This window comes from Rhinolophus hipposideros, assembly GCF_964194185.1.
Source record: "Rhinolophus hipposideros genome assembly, chromosome: 25".
Lineage (NCBI taxonomy): Eukaryota > Metazoa > Chordata > Mammalia > Chiroptera > Rhinolophidae > Rhinolophus > Rhinolophus hipposideros.
In genome coordinates this window covers 29,683,376-29,706,206 of record NC_138071.1, presented here as the reverse complement: position 1 = coordinate 29,706,206, position 22,831 = coordinate 29,683,376, and the positions used below count along the sequence as shown (strand labels likewise).

Sequence of the window (22,831 nt, the reverse complement as noted above, 5' to 3'; positions counted from 1 at the left end):
CTTCCCCCTCCGCAGTGTTCCTGAAGTTCCTCCACGCCGCAGGCGGGCGTGATTCATTCTCCGTGCCGCCGCGGTGGAGACCGCGTCCCTTGTTTGACGGCGCCGTCGGCGGGCCCCGCCGCGGTTTCCAGATTTGGCTACGCGTAGCCTTCTCCGTGTCCTTTGGTGACCGCGTGTGTGCATTTCCGGACCGCGGGGAGGCCGTGGGGAGTGCTCCTGTTCACCTGCACTTCTCATGCAGTTGCCCACGTGCTCGGACAGCCTTGGGCTCCCAGCTGCGCGGTAGGACACGGGTGCTCGCTCCCCATCTTCACAACACCGAGCACTTTCTCTTCCCTTTTGTCTCAGCGACTCCAGTAAGTGTGTCGTAGCATTTATTACACAAAATGTTTCCTTTGCATTTCCCTGCCGATCAGTGAATCTGAGCACCTTGTCATGTCTGTTGGTCACTTGGAAATCTTTTGTGAAGTATCCTTGAGTTTTTTCCCCCATTTTTAAATTAGTTTATATATCTTTTATAAACCGTTTGCAAGAGTTTTTTATGTTTGCTGGGTATGATGCCTAGGTCTTATTTTTTTTCATTTTGTGGATGCCTTTTCATTCACTGAATGATATCTTCTGATGAGCAGAAATTCTTAATTTTAATGTAGTTCACTTGATCAAATTTTTTTCTTTTATGGTTAGTGCTTTTTTGTGTTATGTCCCTTTGCTTAGTCAAAGGTTATGAAGGTGTTTGCTTGTGCTTTTCCCTAAACGCTTTATTGATTTGCTCTTCCCACTGAGATCTGCAGTTCACTTGCAATTTATTTCATACGTATGCTGTGAGGTAGGAGTCATATATATTTCTTCAAGTATATATGTCCCATTGTTTCAGCACCATCTATGACCTTTGTCATAAATTAGGTAACTGTGTATTTGTGGCCTTTAATTTTGAACTCTATGCTGTTCCATCGGTCTATTTGTTTTTGGCTTTAATTTTAATTAATTGGGTATTCTATCATATGGGTTTAGAAAGGGACCCATGGCATAGTATCCAGGAACTTTATTACTTTTGTCTCTTACTCTGGAAACCACTCAATTTTGGCACTGATTCTAGAGTCTTTTAGTTCTGCCCCTCTCCTCCCACACTTCCTCTGGACTGGCACCCCTGGGTGGTGAGTGTACTCCACCCTCCACAGAACCAGGGCAGACAGTGACCAAGCGTAGTGAGTTACGATTCACCATTTTTAAGTGCATATTTCAGTGGCATGCAGTAAATTCACATTGTTGTACTATCAGGACCACTACCCATTGCCAGAACTTTGTTGTCATTCCAAATTGAAACTGTCCCCAGGGATCAAAAACTCCCCGTTCCTCCCTCCCCCCGGCAGCCAGTTAACTTCCCCTCTACTTTCTGTTGCTATGAATTTGGCCATTCCAGGTATCTCCTAAGTGGAATCATACAGTATTTGTCTTTTTGTGACTGGCTTATTTCACTTAGCAGAACGTTTTCAAGTTTCATCCACGTCATCGCGTGCATCAGAATTTCCTTCTATTCTAAGGCTGGATAATATCCCGTTGTATGGAGAGACTACATTTTGCTTGTCCACTCATCCATCGATGGACATTGGGCTGTTTCCTGGCTGCTGTGAATAATTCTCTGAACATTGGTGTACAAATGTCTCTTTGAGCTCTTTCAGTTCTTTTAGATAAATACCCAAAGTGGGATTGCTGGACCACAAGGTTGTCCTGAGGACCTGTCACTGTTTCCCAGTGGCTGCACCATTTTTACACTCTCAATAAGTAGCGCAGCAGGCTGGCTGCTTTTCTCTTTCTCATGTGGTCATAGCGTCATACAGTGGAGTAGTGGAGGGGATGCAGATGCAATCATAACGGCAGCAAGCAGGAGAGGGACAGAGGGATAGAGGAGTCTTTGTCCTTGAGTTTCTAAACCGGGTTCAGTCAGTTTCCCTTGGTAGGCAGTACAATGGCCCATGAAGCTGTCCTCATGGTAATCCCCGCGGCCTGTGAATATGTCACCCTTTGTGGTAGAAGCGACTGCAGATGTGGTCAGGTGAAGGGGGCGGTCATCCTATAGCATCTGAGTGAATGGAGGGTGATCCCCAGGGTCCTTATGAGAGGGCGGCAGGAGTGTCAGGTGAGAAGGAGCTGTGACCAGAACAGGGTGGGATGATGCACAAGGTGGAGGAAGGGGCTACAAGCCAAGGAATGTGGTGGTGGGGGGGTCTTCTAGAAGCTCTGGAAAAGGCAAAGGAATGGATTCTCCCGGCGAGTCTCCAGTAGAAGCTAGCCCTGTGACACCTTGTGTTTAGTCCAGCGAAACCCCTGTTGGATTTCTGACCTCCAGGAGTATGAGGTAATAGATCTGTGTTGTTTTAAGTCACGAAGTTCGTGGTAACTAGTTAGAGCAGCTTTGCCGACGTCTCCCCTTGTACTTAAGGTTAACGGAGATGGAGGCATTCCTAATTGCACTTGAGATGTTCTTTCTTCTGTTCTTCCTTCTTAAATGACAGCTGGAGATATGGTTCCTGTGAGACGTAGGCATGCAAGGGATGCCACCTCCTTTACCCATGATTTTTGGTGTTAGTCTTCCTGTGTTTCCAAGCCAACATTACCCATAGGACAGAGGGAGTCTCGCGTGACAGAGGGAGGACAGAGGGAGATTGCGTGAGGCTTAGTGTGGACTCTCTAGCAAGAGAGTTAGAAACTCTGGGGGGTCCAGTCTTGGAGGGCGCCCCCACAATTGTCATGAGTTTTACCTGCAGGAACTCTGCCTGGTTCTCAGGGTAAAAAATCAGAAAAAAATCCCCTTGTGCTTCCAGCAGGGGAAGGGGGAAAGTAACCATTTTGAAAAATGCCTGGAGCATTTGAATTTAGGTACACATCTTAGACCTGGAATTTAAGCGTATTAGCTTCTAACAGCATAATTTAAATGTGTTATCAGGTTACTTGTGACCGGGAACCTCAGCTCCCAAATGCCTAGCCATTCTTAGCAGCACGAGGACTATAGCCTGTGGCCCCCAGAGGGCCGATCGCCTGTCCTCTGGGTCAGCTGGCACCGAGGCCATGTACCTGTGCTGTTTCTGCTGGTGAGCTTGTCACCTTGCTCATCCTGCCCTGATGGAAGCTTAGCGGGAGAAGCTTAGTCTCCCCAGGGAACCAGGAGAGCCCTCTCCCTCGATCAGCTGGTCCTTGCCAGCTCTGGTGAGGCGCTCAAGTGATTTTCTCCCTTTGGTTAGGGATTTCCCTTCGTCACACTGGATGTAGGAGGACAGGAGCTGTCATCCGGTTTGCTTTCATGTCACTCGTCCCTGTGGGTCTGTCTCTCTCTAAAGACATACTCATTTAGAGGGGCTCCTGCTCCTGGTCCCACTAGTTGTGTGGTTTTGTCCAGTCTGTTATAGTAGAATTTTTATTTTCATTGTGGGTAGCTATTATTTCCAAATTAATAATACGTTTGCTTTTGTAATTGTTAGTCTTACTTCTACTCTTGAATGAGTTGCTTTCCACTGGTCTTTTTATTGCATGCCACGCACTTTGGTTCCTTGATTTCCTTTTTTCCATTAACTTTCGTCTTTCTCATTCATCACTTCTGCACTAACTTCCTGAGTGCCTGAAACTACTGCTCTCCACCTTTAAAAATGAATTGAAAATCCTGGAACATCCTTTAACCACAACCTTCTGTTCTTCCAGCTTCCTTGGTCAAGGTCTTTTATTGCAGCTGCTTCCCCGTGAACCTCCACTCCCATCTGTCCTCTGTCCTCGCTTTCACTTTCCTCCAGAACTACTTAGGTTTCCAAGCTCTTCGCCTTGCTAATACCCTAAAGCAGTGGTTCTCAGACAGTGGTCTGGGGATTTCTGGGGGTTCGGGGTTAAATCCCAGGTGGCTGAGTTTATCTATGAAGAGCTTGTGGAATGAGAATGGATTTCTGGCCCAGCCCAGGAAGTGGAGAAGAATAGCGTTTAAAGGCTGCCAGGAGAAGGGAAGCTAGTGCTGGAGGCTGGAAGAACAATCAGGAGGAAGCTTGTTGGCGTGGAAATTGCTGCATAGAGGTCAAGTGTTCACAAGAAAGTGCAGCTTGGCTGTTGGATTGTTACTGACTACTACCAGAGCACTGTGAGTTGGTCAGCGGGTGTGAAGTTGGATTAGTGGCGGGAAGAGTGAGTGGGAGGTGAAAAGTGGAAGTCTGCAGGTATAGGCTCTAACGGGGAGAAGAGAGAACAGGGCATCTTAGAATCAGGCCACTGACGTTTCTTGGGGATCCTGCCTGCATCGCCTCAGCGTCTGAGAAGTGCTGTCATGTTCTAAGGTGTCACCAGGCCATCCGCACTGCTTGGAGTTCTGGCTTGGGCTGGCCTGGGGCTTTACAGGCCACTGCATCTGATCATGCCTCTCAGTCTGGTGTGTTTCTCTGCTCCGGGTACTCTCCCACCCTCCCACTCCATGAGCTTGCTTCTGTTTCACTGAGAAGATGGAAGCCAGCACGCTTCCACCACTTCCGCTCTTCCCTGCGAGGAGCTCCGTGTTCTTTCTCTGCTTGTGTTAGTCCCTCCCCTGGATGAGTTTATGTCCAGCCCTGCGGCTTGAGCGCATTTCCTCAGCCGGTCTCCCTCTCCTTTCTGGCATCAGTAAATTTTCTCTACTGTATTATTGCTACAACCACCTGTAACTTCTCCAATCTTAAAAATAACCTTCGTGGGCCAGCCTGGTGGCGGTTAGAGCTCCGTGCTCCTAACTCCGAAGGCTGCCGATTTAATTCCCAAATGGGCCAGTGGGCTCTTAACCACAAGGTTGCCAGTTTGATTCCTCGACTCCCACAAGGGATGGTGGGCAGCACACTGCAACTAAGATTGAACAGGGCACCTTGAGCTGAGCTGCCTCTGAGCTCCCCGATGGCTCAGTTGGTTGGAGCGCGTCCTCTCAACCACAAGGTTGCCGATTCGACTCCTGCAAGGGATGGTGGGCTGTGCCCCCTGCAACTAGTAACGGCAACTGGACCTGGAACTGAGCTACGCCCTCCACAACTAAGACTGAAAGGACAACTTGAAGCTGAACGGCACCCTCCACAACTAAGATTGAAAGGACAACAACTTGACTTGGAAAAAAGTCCTGGAAGTACACACTATTCCCCGATAAAGTCCTGTTCCCCTTCTCCAATAAAATTAAAAAAAAAAAAAAAAAAAGACACCGGCTAAGAATTTCCCCCCAAAAAGAAAATAACCTTCTTCACCTTTCCTTCACTTTCCATTACCATAAACTCGTGGAAAGAACTGTCTACTTAATTTGTTTCCAGTTCTTCTCTCTTAATCTATGTCCGTCAGGGTTTTGCCTCCAGGCCTCCAGAACAACAAGTCTTGTCAAGGTCGCAATGGCCTCCATGTTGCCAAATCCACGATCAGTTCTAAGCCTGTCAGCAGTATCTGGCACAGTTGGGAATTCCCTTTTCCTAGAAAGCTTTCAGGATGCGTCCCTTTTGCCTTCTACCTGCTGCTCCCTTGTCAGCTTTTGCTGACTCCTTTCGTCAGGGGGACTCGAGCTCATGACTCGCAGTGTTTCTGTGCGTCACTCCTCTTTCCAGGGCTCTTCTGGCCCTTCTCAGAACCCATTCCCTTGTAAACAGCTTCCCCTGGTGCCCACATCCTAGAAGACCCCTCTGTTTACATTTCTTCACCAATAACGGGCTTTCTTTGTTGGTCCATCTCCCACACTCTGGAGGATCCAGGTAGGGGTGCTGGTGTTCACACTCGCTTACTCCCTGGAGTTCCAGGCAGGTTCCCTGCAGCAGGCCACTTTGGTGCCCCTGACTGCTGCTGTGGCCACTGTCAGGATTGTCTGTGTCACTCTCCCGTGTGTACTGGGGGAAGCTCAGTCTTCCTCTCTATCCTCAGCATATTGTTTACTGGATCACATGGGATGGTGCATGTCCACCGTGTAGTCAAACGTCATTCTCAGTCATGTGCCCACCTTCAGAAATCCATGCATACCCTCATTGCATCACCTGGAATGGTTCCACTCGAGAGTCTTCAGAACATTCCACTGTGACCCACAGCGCTAATGAGCCTTTATTTCTGCACACTTACTCTTTGACTGTAGTGAGGTCTCCTGTTCCTCGGCCCGTCCATGTTTGCCTGCCTGTCTCCCCTGGATCTGATAGGAATTAAATGGAATTTAATATTAAAGTCTTTTGTTCAACTGCTGTTTATTTTGTTATGCTGTGTTAACTGAACGATTATTTCCCCCCTCCATTAATTAAGTGATGCCTGTTGGATGTGTAACCATATTACGTAAATTTTTATGTAATAGAATCTGTTTTGTTGATCTGTCATGTTTTGGTGCCAGCACGCTCTTTAAATGTCATTGAAGCTTTATAGTAGTACGTTGTGGTATTTGGTAGGTATGGTAGCTTCTCATTGACTTTATCTTTCAGAATTGTTGCTGACATAATGGTTTGTTACACTTCATGTGACTTTGAAAACAATTTGATTATGAAAAGGAAAATCTCCATTGGGCTTTTTTGTTTTTTCTGGAATCGTATTAAACTGGGGTAACTGACTAGTTCATATAAATTAATATTTCATCCAAACTTTATATTAGCAAAATATCTAAAATGTTTAGTTTGTAATAGGTTAAATCGTTTTTCCTATAAATACCAAAGATGTATCTTCTATTACTTAAAAAAAATATGCAAACAATGTAAATGATCTGTCAAATTTGCTTCATTTCAGATATGTTTCCTTCTTTTTGCCATTCTCTACATCGTTTCCTACTTCATCATCACAAGATACAAGAGAAAATCAGGCAAGTAGAAACATTGTAATGAAAACTTTGATTCTCATGCCAGGTGGCCTAGGCATGGCAAGTGCCTGTCAGTGTGGCAGTATATGCAGGGTGCCTGTGACTGCAGCAAGCAGTTGCCTGGTACTAAGAGCACTAAAAATAACCTCCAGGGAGTCTGACTACTTGTGGGGTCACCCTCTTAGGCCTGAGCCCTTGTTTATCGCATTCTTATGTCCGGCTGTTCAGTAGCTGGGAAATTCGGAGCTGCTGAGGCTATATGGTTCCTTGTGACTGGCCCTGAATTTGCACATCCTCACCCCATCCTCTTAGACTACCAGAATGTCTTTCTTTCTCTGAGGTGATGTAGACTTTAGAGTCTCCATAATACCATATCCTTTTATTGTTTCATAGATATCTTATCTCGCCAAAGGGACCACTATATAGTTATTTTTTTTTAAATGAACTTTCTGCTGATTATCTCACAGATTTTTGTGCCAGGGTTTTATAAGTACCTAAGCAGTTGCCTTACTGCCTGCTTGTTAATTTTCTAGAAATCACAGGATTTTCTACCTGTGAGAGTGGGCTAATAGGTGCTGTATGAATACTTAAGGATTTCACATGTTAAAGATTTCTCACGTTGTCACATTACACTTGTCAGGTGTTTGAGAGCAGTCAGGAATGATGCTGGCTCTAGTGTGTCACTTCAGTCCTGGGCTCTGACTGCACTGACATCCCCCTGGGAGTTTATAATCTCTCAAAATTTTGAAGCCCTGGGATCCAAGGCAGTATCTTAGCCATTTTAAAAGATGTTTTGGCATAAGCTTTCATAGACTATGGCCATAGGAGAGAGAGAGATGATAAATGAATATAAAGCGTTGTTTCGGGGCGGTAGGGGATGATGACCGGGAAAATTGGAGCTGTATTAGATGCATTTTAGAGTAATCACAGGGAAGGGTGTGAGGACTCTGGCTCTAGTTGGTAAAGTGTTGGGCACAGAACTGAAGTGGCCGTGGAGATAGTAACGTAGTCTTCATGGTTTGATAGTGTTTGGATGTGAGCACAACACTATACAAATTAACTGTGATATGTTGTTTTGTGGTCCCTTTTGTTGTAAAGCTGTTTTGGGTACCTGTAGTTAAGAATGGAGATGGGACTAAAAGAATGGCCCAAATATGCCACTGACACTGGAGCGGGTGGGCACGCAGAATTGAGGGACACACAGAAGGAGCCTTTGATGACAACTCCAGCGAGGCAGTGAGGGGAAGCAGGGGCCGGTGCTGTGCAGTGTTCTTGTAATTAGATCCTAGTTTCTTTGGCTGGGAAGTTTATGTGGGAGGACAAAGGAGATGGTGACAGCCATGAGAGGCAGGGAGAGGGGTGGACGAGTGACCATCTGCTACCCAAAAAGATACACGAAACTTGATGCATTTGTGTCTGTAGCCTGAACAGTAAGATGAACTGGGGGGGTGACGGCATCCACGGAGGTTCTGGTTGGTTCAGGAGAATCCTTGTTAATGTCGTTCCCAGTGGCAAACCCCAATTGTAGAGAAGTACACGAGTTCGAAGGTCCTGGTTTTAATCTTACAATAAACATTTTTTTTTTTAACTTTTATCGACCAGAAAATTTCATTCATCAGCAATTTCACTTACATTGTATAATAATAAACAATAATAAACAATGTTGATAGGGTTCTGAGGTTCTACTAACTTTTATTTTCTTGAGCACTGACTATTTGGAACATTTTAATTTACATGTGGGCATTTCGTTAATCAGGAGTTTTTGATTAATCAAAACAACAGTATTCTCTAATTATATGCTATCCTATCTCATTTAATGAGATTTAAATTTAGATCTGTGTTGAAATAAGCACAGTGCTGTTTGAAAATTATTTTCCTTCAATAATTGCTTCTTTATATTTTTAGTAAGTTAATAGAGCGTTTTGTTGGAAGATACCAGAGTATTAATACCTTAAACATCTTTGCAGATGAACAAGAAGATGAAGATGCCGTGGTCAACAGGATTTCGTACGTATTCCCAAGTCCCATTGTCTGGTTTTAAGTCTGAAGTCACAGATTGTCAGCATTTATTCCTACCTTTTGGGCAGAAATGGGGGAAGAAGTCCACCTGAAGTATTATCACACCTCCATCAGTTAGTCCTGTCCCGGAGAGCGCGCAGAGGCAGATAGGCGCGGATAACTGGGGACTGATCGCTTCCTATTAACATGTGCTTGTTTAAGGAGCCGACAGATTTTATGTTCAGAAGATTCAACCAGGAAATGGGCGTCAGGTTGGGGAAATTGCTGGGCCGTAGGAAAGAAAGCTCTTGGCTATTTGAATGGTCTGCTGAGAAGCGTGTGCTGGCTTTGCAAGTGGTGGCCGATGTGGTCTGGTTAAGTGGACATTGACCTGCTGTGAGCAGGAGATGGGCTTTACAGGTACCCACCCTCAAGCTCCCTTCTGCGTATGTACGCTGATGATATGTGATTGAAATAAATGCCCTTTCATTTTTCTGAGGAATCAAACTAGATGGGTGAATTCCTTTCTATCAGATTTTGCTTGATTAAAAATTGAAATTACACAGACTACATAGGAGGGTATCTGTATCCCAGGATTGCTTTTACTGAGACTTTAAAATTTTTTTGAAACAGTCCCAAATTTATAGGGAAGTTAGAAATATGATGCAAAGAGCTTTTTTTCACTGAACTGTGGGAGACATTGCGGACCGGAAGGTCCATTTCCTCAGGATACTTCCACGTCTGATTTCTATGAATGGTGTGTTCGCCTATGAATCTAGCATTTGAGTGTCAGACGATGAGGTTCGCACTGACACCCGTCGTGCTCCACTGCAGCTTCCCAGTTGTCCCCATGGTGTCCTTGCAGCAGGAGGCGCCAGTGCAGAGCCACAGTGCGGGCCGCTGTCAGGCCCAGTACTCACCGGCAGGCACCCTGGGACATTGCTTCATGTTTCCTCCGCTGCGCTGGCCTCAGTCACACCTCGGAAGATGACTGGCCAGTGAGGTGGCCCGTCTCATGTTCCTTCAGGTCAGTGTCAGGCTATGATGCGGGCGGAGACAGAGATTGCGTGTGCCCACGCACTCACATGCTTTCGCTGCCCTGGGATGTCACTCTACCATGAAAAGGGGTGAAGTGCTGACACGCTACAACATGGGTGTCCCTCTAAACGTGCTGCTGAGATAAGCCCGGCACAAAAGGCCACAGTGTACGAGTTCAGTATGGAAGCATCTAGAAAAGGAAGTGCAGCAAAAGCAGTCTGATGCAGGTGAGAGGAGAGGTGGGGGGCAAGTGCTTCATGGCTGTGGGGCTTTATTTTGGGGTGATGACAAGGTCCTGGAACCAGACAGAGGTGGTGGTTACACAACCCCGTGAGTGCACTAAATGCCACGGAATTGTTCACTTTAAAATTGTTCATTTTATGTGAATTTTACCTCAATAAGAAAGCAAAAACTTTCAGCTAATAAACAAACAGGGCTGATTTGATTTGTAACTGAAAATGAGTATAAATCTGCTTTACTTGGTAATTAAATTATTTTAAACGCCCTAGGGCAGACAACTGTAACTTCATTTCATAGTGGGAATTCTTTTTTTCTAAACAACTTTTTTTCTTTATAAAATTTTTTTTTAATTGGGGAATATTGGGGAACAGCGTGCTTCTCCAGGGCCCATCAGCTCCAAGTCATTGTCCTTCAATCTAGTGGAGAATGCAGCTCAGCTCCAAGCCCAGTCACTGTTTTCAATCTTAGTTGCTGGGAGCGCAGCCCACCATCCCATGTGGGAATTGAACCAGCAACCTTGCTCGCACTCTAACCAACTGAGCCATCTGGCTGCCCCATACTGGTATTCTTGTTGTATGGGTTTAAAACTTAGGCCTATAAGTTGATGATTTTAACTTACTGGAGTAGGGGTCTTAGTTTCATTCCTAGCACCATGGCATTGTGAAAATTCTTACGTGAATCATCGTTGTCTCAGGTTCTGCTCCTGTAAAAACAGAACAGTCGGCTTCACTTACTTGAAAAAGTCACTGTGCTGACAGGCCGACTGAAGCGCACATTAATTCATTAATTCTTCCGCAGTGCGACCCTCTCGCACATAGAGCCTGTGACTTACGCCTCTGCCCCCTGGGTCTGTGCTCCCCTCGGGTGGTGCGTTTGTCTAAATGCATTTGCACATCAATAATTGATAGCCGCACGAGAGCACGTCACCGGCTCCTGCCCCCGCAGTGTGTTTATGGCAGGGTGACATTGCCTGCCACGCTCAGGAGCGGCCCTACCTCCTCGACCTGCTTTAGCACGGGGCTGGCGGCGCACGTCCCAGGGCTCCGGTCCTCTGCATCCAGCCCTGCGCACAGACTCCCCTTCCGAAGATGGATGGGTGTGGTCTTACTGTCAAGTCAGGAGTGGGGCGTGGAGGAGAGGGGCACCCGCGAGAAGGAGGCTGACCTGTGGCCCTGGCCCCTACCCACTGACCCCTGTCTTTTACTGCCTTGGTTTCCTTCTGTGATGGAATGAGTGAGAACTGAAGAGTGAGGCAGACCTGGGTTCAAATTCTGACTCAAGATTACCCTGGGTCCAGAAGAGACTGAGGAACAAAGATTCATGCTTTCCCTATGAGAGGTGGGTCTCCCCCTACTCTGTAGTGCCCACGCGTGGATTAAATGACATGTGAAACAATCTGGGCGTGTGTTTGCTGCTTCGTGGGCTTGAACTCAGCCCTCTTTCCTTGTCTTAGTTCCTCCCACTGAAGGGAGATGTGGAGCACTGAAGAGGAAGAGAAACCAGAGGCTGAGCCTCAGGAGGAGAGAAAGTGGAAGTTCTCAGACAGGTTCTGAAATGCAGGTGATCGATCACCAGCCCTGCGAGGCCACGTGACAGAGGCCCCACGCTGACTGTGCTTGCTCCCTGCTCTGGCCCCCAAAGGATTTCCCTCTGCCCTTCTCAACCAGAAATGGCATTTTCTGAGGGCTGCTCTCAGCTAGTTCTGATTTGATTGATTTGGATCAAAGCAGTCCATATACAATACAGTGCCTAGTTGGTGACACTGCTTTAAGGATGGCCTGTGAGCCAAGCAGGAGAGAGGTCTGGCACAGTGTCAGAGCCAAGAGGGTGGCCAGCTGTGGGCTCTCGGGATTTGAGAGGGGGAGGGGCGTTTCCCTGCAGAGGAAATCCTGGCATGAGTGCCCTCCCAAGGCGGTGAGGAGGGTAGGGGCACTCTGTCACAGGGAGTCCGATCTCACACAGGGCAGGGAGGGCATCTGTGCAGGATGGCACAACCCAAACAGACTGAGGAGGGTGTCTCCAGATGAATGTCCTGGCATGGGTGTCAGAGCTCAGGTGGAGAGGGAAGGTGTCCATGGGCAGGACAGTCCAATATGGGGAATCACCTGGACAGGAGGACAGCTCTGCGTAGGCGGGGGGAGGCAGTGTGATGGGAGACTGACCACACAGGGTTGGTCCATTCGGATGATGGATACCAGTCACAGCTGGGGGAGAGGGAGACAACGAACGTGAGCACTGAGCTCTTGCAGTGCAGCTGGAGGTAGCGGTGTGGACTCCGCATGCTCAGTGCCGACAGAGGAACCAGATGCAGACGTGAGTGTGTGTGTGTCTGTGTTCACAGGCGCGTGCATGCATAGCACACTTACGAGCCTCGGCCTGCTGTCCACTGAGCGCCTGGGAGCGCCAGGCCCAAGAGCACCCAAACCTTTACTTCTATATACAGCTTCCCACTCAAAGGAACCAGGGCTCCTTGGGGAAAGACGGGCGCAGGGCTGGGGTAGGGACAGTTCCAGGTCACTTTGTACATATCGTCGTGCCAGAATGAATGATGGCGGGCATGTCAACAAGACTCAGAAGGCTTTGAGGGCTTTCACACCAAATTAGGGACAGTCTGAGCTTCTAAGTCATGATTGTCATGGATCCTACACAGAATAAAACAAAACAGTCTCGAGTCATACGGATGGAAATCAATAAATGAGTAACTTCTTTGACGAGGCTCAGGATATTTTCCTAGTTACAAGCTTAGCTTCCCAGACAGTACTTCTAAACTGGAAAGGTAACCTGGGATTGGAGGGCCCTGGCAGACCCCACCCTGACCAGTGATCAGAGAGAATGTGACCAGGGGTGGGGTAGACCCCCTGGGAGCTTGCAGTGACAAGCACAGAGTCTGCTTCTGTGACCTTGTTTTATGGACGTGCCCGGCTCCCCATGCCCTTACTTCCCCACCAGCCCGCTCCGTTGCAGTTGGTACCACGGGACCGTTGCCACCGTCAGGCTGAAAACTCAGTCATCCTTGACCCCGCTCTCACCTCACCCCCGGAAGTCCTGTGGGTTCTGTCCAGAGTCCACTACGTGTTAGAAGGAGGCATTACAGAAACTTCTAATTTTAGTGTATGTGCTGCCGAAGCGAGCACGGAAACTTCTTTAATTCCTAGGGGGCACTTTTTAGAGTTGCATCATTACTGACCACTACCCTTTTCCCATTCGACTCAGGCCGTACCTTAAAGACCCCTTGCCAGCATTTAGCTCCAGCACATCTACCTTTATGAATGGCTCTCCTTGTAGCTATTCAAGGGCGTCAGGGAGGATGGGATTATTGTGTTTGTACCTCTAGGCTCAAAAACAATACCTAAAATGCCATAGATTCTAGAAGACTTGCTGAAAGAGCCAGCATGACAGTTAAAATCCTGAAGTGCATATATTCAGGATTTCCCGGGTCATTTGTGACTTGACTTACTCTGTCTGTTTATCTTTGGAGGCTTATAGCAGGCCCCAGGTTTGGTTTGGAAACTGATTGGCCTTCCTTGCTGGGTATGTGGTCGGAGTCATAGGCGCCAATTAGAAGGGTTCTGCCTTTACTGACGGGAGCGAGAAGGGAGATGCTGAGGAATGAAAAGCTTCCCAGGGCAAATGAGGTAAAGGGGGGCTCTAGGGAGAGAGCCCACTGTGCCCCAGGGCACGGAGCCATTTGGGGTACGAGGAGGTTAGGAAAGTCTGCCTGTGTGTGGGACTCTTGTGACATGAGAAGAGTCTGGAAAAGTGCGTTGGGTGCCTGTGCAGGACCTGGCGTGGGGGTTGTGGACTTGACCTTAGTTTTAGCTTTGGAAGGACAGAATTAGTGAACAGGACAACTTCCCCATGAGACTTGTGAGGACAAAACTGAAGAAGCTTGCTTGAGGTCACGGGCTGGCCACTGGTGGAGTGGGCAGTGGCCCCCTGGGACGTAGATAGTCCTCGTGCTTTTCCCGGGAAACATGTCCATTCAGCAAAACCACTTACAAGACTTCTCCTGTGTCTGATTTGAGTTGTAGTTTTGGTATGTCCCATACGGTGTACATGTCAAAATTTATCACTGATTTACTGAACGCAGAGTTTTGTGGTGGCTTGGGCTTTTACTAAGTAGGAAAACACTTTTGTGGGTCGCCACAAGGTGGCGCGGGCCTCAAAGCTACTCTTAGACGTGTATTTTGGGCGGTTAGTATGGTTTTTTTCTTATACCTTCTCACATTTATTTTCAGATGCTTCCTATATTTGATGTTAAATTTCTCTCTCTAATGTTAATGAGGTTCCCATTTTAAAAAATCTTTAATTAGATACAAAATTAGATATAAAATTTCAAACATTTCAGACGTGTGTAACTGAGAATGTGAAAGCCCTTAAAATCTCTCTCCTATGGGACTGTTATAATCTGCTAGATTTGTCTTGTACCTCCATTTTTTTTGTGGATATACCTTGTTTCTCCGAAAATAAGCCCCAGTTAAGATCGTCAGCCAGACTTATTTAGTATGTTATGACGATGTTCCAGAAGAAGATGACATGACTGTATTTGAATAAATGTAGATTGTTGTGCATGAAAAAATAAGACATCCCCTGAAAATACGCCCTAATGTGTGTTTTGGAGCAAAAATTAATATAAGACCTGCTCTTATTTTCGGGGAAACACGGTAGATGCACTTCTTGGGGAGGTCATGTTTTCGATTGTCCATGCTTTCTTTTATTTTTTTTAAAACTTATTTTAGACATTTTTCCATACTTGTATTAGTACATATTAGAGATAGTGTATTAAAAAATGACAAAATAGTGTTTTAAATACTGTTTGATAGTATAGTATAGTTGTCTAGTAGTTATTTACTGTTTACTAGTATAATTTATTTACACTATACCCATTTTAACAGGTAGCAGACCAATGGCTTTGTAAATTATTTCCCCCTGAAATAATTACGTTTTTGTACTGATTTCACAAGTATTTTTTTCACCTGAAACAGTTGTTGCATTGCTGTTAGCATAATTGCCAAAGTGGTTAATTAAATGCAATTGTGAAATAAATAACTTGAATTTAAAAGAGGAACGAGACTTTATTTTATGGAAAATATGTGAAGGACTCTGTCTTGAGTGTGTTTATCTTTTAGGGCCTACTCGTTAGATTTAGTGATCTTTTCCCAGTAAGGAGTTTTAGAGTTCATCTAGTTTAACTTGTAGGATGATACATAATCATTTGTCTTCCAGCTACGTGTGTTTAATTAAATTCTTACATGAATCTCGTTAGAGTAAATCGTTTCAGAGTTTTGTTCTTTTTGAGTTACTTCCACGTTCCTTGCTTTGTCCACTCACTGGTGACAATGACTCTCTTCTCTTGCAGGTTGTTTCTGAGCACGTTCACTCTAGCGGTTTCAGCTGGGGCTGTCTTGCTTTTACCCTTCTCAATAATCAGCAATGAAATCCTGCTTTCTTTTCCTCACAGCTACTATATTCAGTGGCTGAATGGTTCCCTGATTCATGGTTAGTATATATCTCTTCATATGATACCAGTTAAGGTTTTTCAGTCTCCACTACCCTGTACTTGAAGCGTTGCCGTTTTGTACTTTCCTTCACGGTGTGCATCTCCCTCCAACAAACCGTTTGAGTCCTTAGTAAAAATCCGCAAACCACATTTTACTTAGCATTCCTACTCCTTGTCAGCTGCGGGAGCCTTTCCTGTTTTACTTAATCAAGGAACAGTTTTTATACTTGCCATGATTTTGATGGGTAAATTTTCATTGAAATATTGAGCAAGAAGAGTTTGGTTTATCTGGACATGTCCAAAGAACTCAACCTCCATTTAAGATCTAAAGAAGGTAGCTGTGGTTTCCATTTTATTTATTTGCTGTTAGTTTCTTCAGTCATTTCAAAATGTATGATTGGTGGGGGAGGAACTCTTTCATCAAGTACAAATTTTAAAAATAATGTGGCTTTAAAAGAAAGAATGACTTACTGTAGGCAACATGATTTATTGCTTTGAAGCCAAATAGCGTTCTAGAGTTGACTGCCATTTTCTAGAAATTTTTAGTGAGGTAGGATATTTTAATTTTAATTTATAAAATATATAACAAGGTCTAAGACATATATCTTTTTATATGTTTCATAGTCCCTTGCTTCTTTTTATTTTTCCCCCATCTTGAATTATGGGCTCTCTGTGTATCAGACGCATCAACTTTTTATCCAATTTTTGTAAATACGTTTTTCTAGTTGTTATTTTGCTTTTGAATTTTATTTGCTTTTTTGATTTACAGAATTTTTACATTTTTATGTTGTCCTGTCTTTTTCTTCCTTTGGTTTCTCTAATTGTTTTTGTATTTAGAAGATCCTTCCCTTCCTGAGATATGACAAATATACCCTTTTTTTCTAAAAAAATGGTTTTGTTTACATCTGTTTGATCTATCTGGAGTTTTATACGCATACCTTTTCTTTCATCCCTTTATGGATTTTTTAAAAAATACATGTTTGCTATGGAAAATTTGGAAAACAAAATTTATGGGGAAGAAAAGTATAATTATTCAGAATTCTGTAGTGCAGAGAGCTACTGTGTGTGCTGTGCCTGTAGCCTTCCTGGGTGTGTGCATGCATGTGGAAACGAGCTGGTGCCCCCCGGGGAACCGTGTTGTGCTCACTGTTACTTTGTATCCTCTCCATCCCAAGTGGAGGTTCAGTGCTTTTCTACACTGTTGCAATATTGCCTAGAGCCATTATAACCATGGACTGTTCCAGAGTTTTTAACTAGAAAAGCTACATTGTACATCTTAATAAATAAATATTTGTCTTTAGGATAAATTTCTGCAATTCGCTTTCCAGGTAAGCACTTTAAAAGTTTTTGAAAAGATATTTCTTGATTATCCATCAAAAAAGCCTTATGAACTTCACCAGCAGTTTCACTTTTCTGGGTGGTATGTGAGAGTCTTTAGTCCCAGAATGTATCTTCGCCAATTTTGGGTGTTTAGTTAAAAAAAAAAAAAAAAAAAACTACTAAATTTCTAGATGAAAAATTTCTTTTAAATTTACATTTCTTTAATTACTAGTGCAGGTGGACACTTACAAAGTACATTTTAGGCGATTCACATATATTTTTTAGTAAATTGCCTACTTGTATGCTCTCTGCCCATTTTTTCAGTGGTTTTAAATAATTAGCTGTCTGTCAGGTTCGTTGCAAATATTTTCCTCCCAATTTCCTTTCATACTACTTAAGCTGTTTTTGACATGAAGAATTTTAACATTTGAGTCTAGTCTTCTATTTTAATCTGGTCTTGTGGTTTCTGACATGCTTGAAAAGAAACAAATGGAGTCATTGACCCTCTGAAGACCAAATGAATTCAGTAAAGTTAGGACTAATTATAAAGTGAATAAAAAGAAATTACTCTCTTTTTCTTGCTTAGCAATTGGAAAACCCAAATAAGCAAACTAAGGTTGTTACTGAAATGGACATAAAAAGTAAGTCTGAAAGGTCAGTCACCAGTTGTTAGGAAAGGCAGGAAACAACCTGGAAAGTGTGGCTCTGACTTCCTGGTGAGTTCTTTTTAGATGACAGTGCTGTTTGTTACTAACAAATACTTAGATAACATATAGTATACAAAATGGTTTTTGTATGTGTTGTCTAAAAACCTTTGAAGAAGACTGGGACAGTTCCCTGTGGCCTATCTTTGAGGGTGGGGCTCCACGTGTTTTCACCAAGCAGAGCTGGTGGTCTCAGCCGGGTTAGCCAGAATGACAAGTGAACTGGTCTTTGTTTTCAGTTTTACCAAGTAGAAATTGCATGGTATACTTAATGACCTTTAAATACTCTAAGTCAGGGCTGTTTCTTTTTTCTGTTGATGGGCTGGAAGTAAGAGCTACCCACACGTGACATGCCATGTGTTTGGTGCTGAGGCCTTAGCTTTGGAAGTAATGTTTGTTTGTATCAGCTGTCCTTCTCATTGTAAGGTAAGGTATGTAAGCTCAGGCATTTTATTTTGTTTACAAGTCAGGGCCTGGAGCAGTGCTTTCCACATAGTGGTCACCCAGTGTACGAATGTTGAATGAATAAACTATATAAAAACAGTAACTTTAACCTCCAGTAAACAACATCAGCCGGAATTTGGGGACTCAGAGGAAGAACCTTCTGAATGATGTCATTACTTCAAAGTGTATTCTCAGGAGACCTGGGATGTCAGCCCTGGAACTCATTCTCGAAGCTTTTATGACCCCCGGCTTTCTTTCTACTTTGGATTCTTTGCTAGAGCTGTCTCCTTTGCTGCATGTAGTGAATTTCATAACGCTTCATATTCATCTTTGTCTTCTGAATTTATAGTTTTCTTTAACCTGTGGATGACATCCAAAGGAGTGCTTATCAATCCCTTAGATTGTTTTAGGATTGAAGGTTTGCCAACCTTAGATATACTTGCATCTTGGCTTTTAAAAAATTGTGACCATTCATGGGAGCAAATTGCTGTAAAGCAGACCCGAGAGAGCCAATCGTGTAGTTCCAATCCGAATGTGCAGGCCTGAAAACAAGGAGAGCCAGTGCTGTAAGTCCTAGTCTGAATCCAGAGGCTAGGGAAGGCCAGTATCCCTGCTCGAAGGCGGGCAGAGAGAAAGAACTCTTCCTTACCCTGCCCTATTGTTCTGTTTAGGCCTTTAATAGATTGGGTGAGGCCCACTCACGTGGGGAAGGCAATCTGCTTTACTCCACCCACCAACTCAAATGTTAATCTCTTCTAGAAACACCTTCCCAGGCAGAAATGTTTGACCAAATATCTGGGCACCCTGCAGCCCCATCAATTTGACACATAAAATTACCCATCCCAAGTCCGCCCCTCGTCACCTTAGCAGTCATTTGTACCATCTCTTGACACTGTATTCAATCTCTGTACAGATAGTAACAAGGTCGTGCATACAAGTGGAAACACACTGAGCCCATCCCCAGAAGAGGAGGTAGAGTTCTTGAGTGATGTTTACTCTTCTCCTTGGTAGCCCATAACTTAAATACTATGTTGTAAAGTTAACAATACTTACATGCTATGAGACAAAGTCAATGAATACATCTAATGTTACATGATAAGGGAATAAGAGGGAAGAAAACAAAGATACTGACTTAATATATATGTATATCTGTATACTTATACTCACAAACACCTTCATAGCAAACTAAGGAGGAACTCACTCGTGACAATTACAGTCCTCATTTCTGGAACTGCTTCCCTGGTCATAGCTGGTATTTATAACTACCTTTTCCACTGCCTGTTCTTTGTCTTCAGCAAGGTCACAGCTCTTTACCTGGTGGGGTGACCCAGACATTTATTTCCGAAGGGTTTGGCTGTTAGTCATCTTGCCCAGACTGAGTTGTCATGGTTTTCCATTGGCCTTTGTCGTGGGGCATGGAGTACCAGGAGACGTGCTTGGGGCTCTCCTGTATTCCAGACCTGCTCTTCCTGCCCTCGCTGGAACAGAAGTCCAGTTTCCCCATGGTAGGTAGCGTCCGTGCCCACAGCCAGCCCAGGAGCTCCATTCCTTGGCAGTTGGATTCTAGGTGTTAGGAGCCCCAGGTGGCTGGTTGGCTGAGTCACTGTTGTGTCTTCTAGCAGAAGCTTTCTTTGAAGCAGGAACCTCTAGGCCAGCAGAACAGAAGGCCGCAGGAACAGGAAGCAGCAATTTTGCTAGTGGGTCACTAGAGGTACTAAGGAGAGGTGCCACTCCCGTTCCTCCCCCCGATTCCTGGACTGGTGACTCCTGGCTGTGGGAGAAATGCCCCCATATATTGAATGCAGAGGCAGAGCCTACACAGCCTCCTGGAGAGCCTTGTGCCAGTCACCTAGCTGGCAGTGTCACCTCGCTGGTGCTGTAGTTGAATCTTCAGGAGCTGTCCCGCCATTCTGTCAAGGCAGCTGCCTCAGGATGGTGGGAACACGGTAAGACCAGCGATTCCACGAGCGTGGGCTCACTGCCATACTCTTTGGCTGTGAAGTGAGTTCCTTGACCAGGAGCAATGCTGGCAGAAGACGTGGTGGACAGGGCATTCTGGGAGCCCACGGATGGTATTTTTGGCAGAAGCACGGTGTCAGGGAAGGCAAATCCATATGTGGAGTGTGTTCCAGTGAGGACAACACTGCCCCTTCCATGGTGGACGGGGTCCAGTGCAGTCAACCCGCCACCAGGTAGCTGGCGGGTCACCCTGGGGAATGACTCCATGTTGGGAGCTCAGCCGTGGTCCCTGCTGCTGGCAGACGGGCCCCTCAGCGGTGGCCCCAGCCAGGTATGCCTGGTGAGTGGAAGCCCATGTGTCACTCCGTCCCTGCCATGAGGGCCACATTGTCCTCGAGCCCATTGATGCCGGGGTGGCGGGGGAAAGAGGCTGACTGGGACCCATGGACAGGTCATCCATCCACTTGATTATTAAAATTCTCCTCTGCAGAGGTCCCCCTTTGGTGAGCAGAAGATACACACATATCTTCACGTTTTTTCCCGTTCAGAGAGTCTCTCTGCATGTGTCTTCCCCAAATTTCCTTGTGTGGGGACAGAATCCCAGAGAGCAGTTTCCAGCCTCTCGGCCTCACGTGGAAAGGTGCTGGCTCGGGTAGTAGATGGCCATCAGCTGTAACCAGTTAGCCACTGGCCACTGATCTAACTGCCGCGGCTGTGCTGGTTGGTCAGTCGAGTCGGTCAGTTGGCAGCAGAGAAGCGGACAGCAGGTTGCAGGTCGTGTGGATCCAGCCTCCAGTGAGACTATAGTGACATGACTCCCCTACCTATGGCTCCGTGGGTGTTCCTTTTTGGCCTCACCATGTCCTGCGTTCTTATGTGGCGAGCAGGACTAGAGGCCCCGCAGGCTGCCTCGCATGACACATGGTGCAGCGAGCAGGGTCTCCCTCACCACACCTGTCACCAGTTTTCAAGTCGTTTTTTTTCCAAGCCCCTGGCCATTAGCCACACTGTTGACCACAGGCCATGACTCAGTATATAATTGCACTTCTGGTCTTTTCTCTTTCCAAGCCAGTGAACGACCAGGTGTGCTGCTCAGAGGTGTGGCCACTATAGGGATTCCCTCTCACTGCTGTCCATCCGCCATGTTGCAGACGGCTAGCTGCACTGCTGCAGCTGTTCACGTAAGGCACGTGTGAGCCAGGTCCGAGTCTTGTCTTCTGTCAGCTGGTCGTTACGAACACCCTGTGAGACTATAGGTGCAGGCTGGGGAGAGAAGGCGGGAGTGGGACCGTGGGCATGGGCTGCTTCTTCATGGACTCACTTGTGCCTGAGCACGTGTGTCCCACTTCCAGTGGGTGATGGAGTGCTGCTGTGCATGCCCAACCCTGGCTTGTGGGTCATGGAGCACCCCGATTATGATGGGCAGCACGATCGCGTGGGCACTGGTAGGTTATGGTCACGTGGGCAGCCTGCTGAGGCCAGTAGCAGGCCACAGGCTGTCTCCCCAAAGGAGAGCAGGCTGCAGGTCTTTACTCCAGAACCTGGGGGCCTATGCTATGCTTCACCCAATAGGCTGCCCCCGACACTTCTTCCCCATGGGGGCCGCTGGGTCCTCCGGCCCAGGGCGTCTGCGCCTGCTGCAGAGCTTTCTCGTTCTGGGCCCTACTCTACAGCAGCTCTGCCAGTCACTCGGAAAATGGGCCGAGGTCACACACCCAAGTGAGGAACGCGAGGCGTTGGGTCACATGCACAACTGACCTTCTCCTTAGAAGGGTCTCTCAGTGTGCTCCTTACCACTGAGCCCTGCTTTTGGGTGGGTTGATTTCCCACCTGCTGACACACTTCTTACCGACGAGTCTAGATTAGTTGCAACTTCTTGCTAACTAGGTCCAGTCAGCGTGCTGACATCAGGACAGTGTCCTGTGTAATATGCAGTGGGAGGGAAAGGCCACAGATCCCTGTGCCACAGGGATGGGGAGCTGCTGTACCCCCAGAGTAGGACAGTGAGGGGCATTGTGGGCCTCTCCAGCTGAAGGCCTTAGACGGCTGCAGACAAAGGCATTTGTCCCATCAGCCGCACACCAGGGACCAGGACATGTGTTAATTTACTCTGGTGATGAAACCACATCTGGTACAGCTGCGGCCTTAGGAGTCACCACCAGGTTAAGCTTGTGCTGAGCCCCTGTCCACCCCATAGGTCTGTCCGTCTTGGGGACGGTGGCCTTGCCACCCCTGCGTGTCTCAAACCCACGATGGTGACACTGATGTCTGCAGTTCCTGCAGGGATGTGGCATTGTTTTTGGTGCACTATTTTCCTAGTTAGAGGCAGTTAGAGGCTTCCACTGACCTTTCCCATAATTGCAGGCCTTGCTGCACGAGTCAGGGAGCCAGTGTGGGGATTCAGCCAGCTGCTGAGGATGTCTATTCCAGTCATGCGTTGGGACATAACCAAGAAAGGTTTGGGGACCCACTGAGATGTGTGACACCTGAGAGAAAGCTCTACTGTTCACCTGACCCCCAGAAGTCCCCACTCTGACGGCGGGACCACAGTGACCGTCTGGGTCTCCTGGAGTTAGTGTCAGTTCAGAGCCAGTGCTCAGCAGTCCTGGAAAGTCGGGGTATTTCCTTCATGCCAGTGCAGTTATGTCATCCGCATGCATTGGCATGCATTGGCCAGTCATTTACCATCTTGTGACATGCATGGGAGTTTCTGGAATTGTTTTAGACTTTTTTTGGTTAAACCTGTCATGAATTTATACTAAATTTTTTGAGGATACAGAGTATGTCTTAAGATTCAATCTCTCACGGAGCACCCAGTCCAGAACTTTACAC

At 46.2% G+C, this 22,831-nt stretch overlaps 1 protein-coding gene across 7 annotated transcripts in view; it reads left to right on the top strand.

The window, feature by feature from the left end:
* LMBR1 (limb development membrane protein 1) overlaps window positions 1-22,831 on the top strand; it is a 116,592-nt gene that overhangs the window by 24,120 nt on the left and 69,641 nt on the right. For 3 of the 7 annotated variants that reach the window (XM_081038824.1, XM_081038823.1, XM_081038825.1), the window contains 2 exons: window positions 6,727-6,799; window positions 8,764-8,803. In XM_081038824.1, coding sequence (XP_080894950.1) covers window positions 6,727-6,799; window positions 8,764-8,803 — 113 coding nt within the window. Of the gene's footprint in view, window positions 1-216; window positions 357-6,726; window positions 6,800-8,763; window positions 8,804-15,431; window positions 15,572-22,831 lie in introns of those variants that run through there. The other 4 variants (XM_081038821.1, XM_081038822.1, XM_081038827.1 and 1 more) reach the window with 3 other exon arrangements.